This window comes from Halichondria panicea, chromosome 3 (genome assembly GCF_963675165.1).
Source record: "Halichondria panicea chromosome 3, odHalPani1.1, whole genome shotgun sequence".
Lineage (NCBI taxonomy): Eukaryota > Metazoa > Porifera > Demospongiae > Suberitida > Halichondriidae > Halichondria > Halichondria panicea.
Window position 1 is genome coordinate 6,030,065 of NC_087379.1, and position 3,718 is coordinate 6,033,782.

At 42.5% G+C, this 3,718-nt stretch overlaps 1 protein-coding gene across 3 annotated transcripts; it reads right to left on the bottom strand.

The window, feature by feature from the left end:
- Positions 1–135: 135 nt before the first annotated feature.
- On the bottom strand, positions 136–3,585 carry LOC135332841 (tripartite motif-containing protein 2-like). Of its 3 annotated transcripts, XM_064527756.1 has the most exons (3): positions 3,540–3,581; positions 2,738–3,034; positions 136–2,589 (listed from the first exon to the last, which is right to left on the bottom strand). In XM_064527756.1, exon 3 carries the CDS (start codon positions 2,546–2,548, stop codon positions 323–325), a length of 2,226 nt encoding a protein of 741 aa, XP_064383826.1. In that variant the 5' UTR covers positions 2,549–2,589; positions 2,738–3,034; positions 3,540–3,581; the 3' UTR covers positions 136–322. The 3 variants fall into 3 exon arrangements, with proteins under 3 accessions (XP_064383826.1, XP_064383825.1, XP_064383824.1); XM_064527755.1 differs by lacking the exon at positions 3,540–3,581 and having other exon boundaries at positions 2,738–3,141; XM_064527754.1 differs by lacking the exon at positions 2,738–3,034 and having other exon boundaries at positions 137–2,589; positions 3,540–3,585.
- Between the last annotated feature and the right edge of the window lie 133 nt (positions 3,586–3,718).

Sequence of the window (3,718 nt, forward strand, 5' to 3'; positions counted from 1 at the left end):
AATAATGCAGCTTCTTCTAGCTAGCTAGGGTTATGCACATACCTCTCTAGTCTCCCGGTAACCACGGCATAGTATCCAAGCATAAATTAGTAGTATCTATGATCCAAGGGCCTTCATTGGGAACAACTGGACATCCAAAATTGCTGAGCACACGATATGCTGGCTGGGAGGGTCAGAGTTTATTGTTAAGTGTAGATATTCCCAGCCTAGCCATGGGACCAACTAGACCACAAATGCACAAAACCTAAGACTACCAACAATTTACACACTAAGATACACACTTCACAAGTTCTTAGTTAGTTTGCTTGTACTACTGATCTCGTTAGAATATCTGCAGTCGCCCATTGTTACAATCGGATACAACAACAGAGTCATTGCGATCAATAGAGAGTCCATAAATGGTATTAAACTGTCCCTCTTCCGTTCCTGGTCCACCAAACGTGGTGATGTAGGCTCCCTGAGATGTGAACACACTCACATGATTCGGTCCATTCTCACTGACGTACACTGTGTCACTACTGTCGATGGCTATGGCCCAGGGACGACTCAACTTCTGACGGTTGGCTTTTTGTGAGAAGGTTCTCAGGAATTGACCTTCAGCAGTGAAGACTTGTACTCGATGGTTATAGTGATCAGTCACATAGAGGTTGTTGGCACTATCAAATGTTGCAAATAGTGGGTTTTGTAATTGTCCGTTCCCATTGCCAGGTGTACCGAAACACCGTACAAACTTCAGTTCAGTAGAGAGCACTTGTATTCTGTGGTTGCTCTGATCAGCCACATACAGGTTATTGTCTCTTCTGTTATAACAGATACCAAGTGGGCAACTAAACTGAAGGTTACCACTGCCTTGACTACCAACAACCGCCACAAACTCTCCGTCGGATGAGAACTTATTCACACGATGATTGTTAAGCTCTACTACATAGATGTTGTCGTCTTTGTCCACAGTCACTCCATATGCATTATTCAGCTTTCCGAACGTTCGTATCTTCTCACCCTCTGGTGTCAATACAGAGATAGTAGCTCCACCACCTTCAACAACAATCAACTCTCCCTTACTGTTGAAGACAGTGCCTCGTGAGCTGTTCACACCTCGTACAACTCGGGAAGGCTTGATGAAGCTCTGTGGTGATGGGACTACAGCTATTGGGAATGGACTGCCTCGTACTGCGTCCCCATTGACAGTGATGTGTAGTTCATGCTTTCCTCGTTTCATTGGGCGATAGTTGATCTTGTGTTGGCCATGTTGTTTAACCACTTCACATTTCAATCTGTTTTTGCACACGACATGCACAAGTTCAGCTTGGAGGTCGAGCTTGAGTTCGAATTTTTTGTTTTTCTTAGTCATTGCTTGAAAGGATACAGTTTTTGTTTCTCCAGTTGTAGCACCTTTCAGACCATCTCCTGTCGTGTGGCTGTTTTCTAAGCTGAATGATCCACGCTGTTCAATCTCAAGGAATTCTCGACAAGCTTGTTGGAGAGATTCTTTTCCTTTAGCGATGAGTTCTATGTCAGCCTTTGTCTCTGGCTGAATAGTTTTCGGATTGAAGTCAGTCGAAATTTGTTTGATTCTCTTTATAACGGAAGATTTCATTTCGAGTACTTCACCGTCTGTGCCTGTTTTGAGACCACCCTCAGCGTACTCCAGACAGCTGGTCAGTTTCACTTGAGTGATCTCTACTTGGTCCCTCTGTGCCGCCAGATCCTTCAGCTTCTGCTGAGTCAGTATCTCTAGCTCTCCCACAAGCCCTGCCTTTCGTTGGTCCAACAGTCGATGTTGTTCGTCAATCTCCTTGTGGATGTTGGCTTCAATTGTGGCCCTCTGATCGTGGATTGCCTTGGCTCTTGTATCAAAGTCCTTCAGAGCTCGTTGTACACTGTCCAGCTTCTCTTTGACTGGTTTGAGACTTGAGACAAGTTCTTCCTTGTGCTTGGTCAGCACATCAGCCACCAGGTCGTAGTTGTGGTCTTTGTGGAGACGAATGGTGCAGTCCGTGCAAATGAGAGTGGAGCAAGTATCACAGTATATCTTGAGGGCATTCTCCGAGTGTTTGGGGCAATGGGGGACGGCCTTTTGGGGGGGAATGAGGCTAGTCACTTGAGCGTTGAGTTCATCCAGCGAAATTAGTTTATGACTCCGTAGATATTTCACTTTCTTGTGAGCAGCTTGACACTCGTCACACAAAAAGTCCCCACAGTCGTTACAGTATCCGGTGGCTTTGCCTTCTTCACAGCTGCCACAGTTTCTATCATTGTCGTCTTCGGCTTTGTTGAAAGCATCTTGTATCTCAAACAAGTGGTCAATATGGAAGTCTGATTGCAGTCCAGCCACTCCCCTCTCTGACAGTGGGACAATGTGTCGACAGGTGGGACAAGTGAGGGAGCGTCCATCCTTGGTCACTAGTTTCTCCAGACACGGGGACTTGCAAAACACGTGAAAACAAGGCAAAAGTTTCGGCTGCTTGAAAGTGTCGAGACAAAGGGAGCATTCGAGTTGAGCATCGAGTTTCTTGAGAGCTTCTTTCGTAGTCACTCTCTCGGCCATGGCTTTGGGAATTTATCAAGGTTTGTTATACTTGGCGTTATCTGTGAGCGGGGACGGAGACATACAATAAGCACACGTACACACACACATCTGTTAACATTGCTAACAAGTCAAGATACACAGAGTTGATCACATGTCATCATAGATACTAGTATATCTATGATGTCATGCAGGATTTATTAAACTCACAAATCTTAGGCCACAACAAGAGGTAGTTCTGTTTCTGGTCAGGTTGCTTGCCTGATTACGTGAGGCCAAGAGGGACAACAGCAACTGAGCCACACATATTTGCAGTGTCATCACTTTTTTATTTTTCACAGTTTGTCTTTAAAAACAGTTTACAACACAATAATAACATCTAAATAACATACAGGAAGAGGTATTTTAGGCTTTGGCAACCAGAACATTGAACTGAGAATTGTCTCTATATCAAACACCTATATAATTATGTCATTGCACTAGCTTGAGCCATTGTACGTGCTCGCTCTGTATCAAAGCAAAAAAGCAAAATGAGACCACATAATTATTGCGTTAGCATAATAACATCTTTCATTGCAAAATACAAGATAGTATATATAATTATTAATACAAGATACAAGCACTAGCTTACTGAATATTGAAGTGTTGTATAGGTGCTGTACATGTAATTATTGCAACACCCACTCAACCTAAAGTGAGTGGGTGTGGTTTGCGCTACTCGTTTCGCCATATGACATGCCATATGCAGCTATAATTATTAGGTAAATACCCTATCACACCATAAAGGCTAAAAAAAAAAAAAAAAAAAAAAAAAAAAAATGTGTTGCTGAAAAAACAGCCCAGTGAAATATTGAGCGGCGGATGGACCAGAAACAGAACTACCTCTTGTTGTGGCCTTAGATTGAATCGATAATATCATAGATTGAAGAGTTAGATGATTGAATCAAGGAGGATATATTGCATATACAGCTAGCCATGTCATGCACATAGATATAGATATTAGAGGACTCACAATTGAGGTCGAACCGAGAAGCAAAGCACATTCGAAATTTAGTGATGTCATGTGAATTGATTAATAATTAATTTATTCATTGCTGACATTTAACATTCCAGAAAGCCATAGTTATATTATACAACACAGCACATGACTTAATTGTGAATCTTGATGTTTAATGTACAGTAATATAATCA

Bases quoted from the DNA above. Each gene is read 5' to 3' on its own strand.
- LOC135332841 (XM_064527756.1), bottom strand. From the start codon at position 2,548: ATGGCCGAGAGAGTGACTACGAAAGAAGCTCTCAAGAAACTCGATGCT.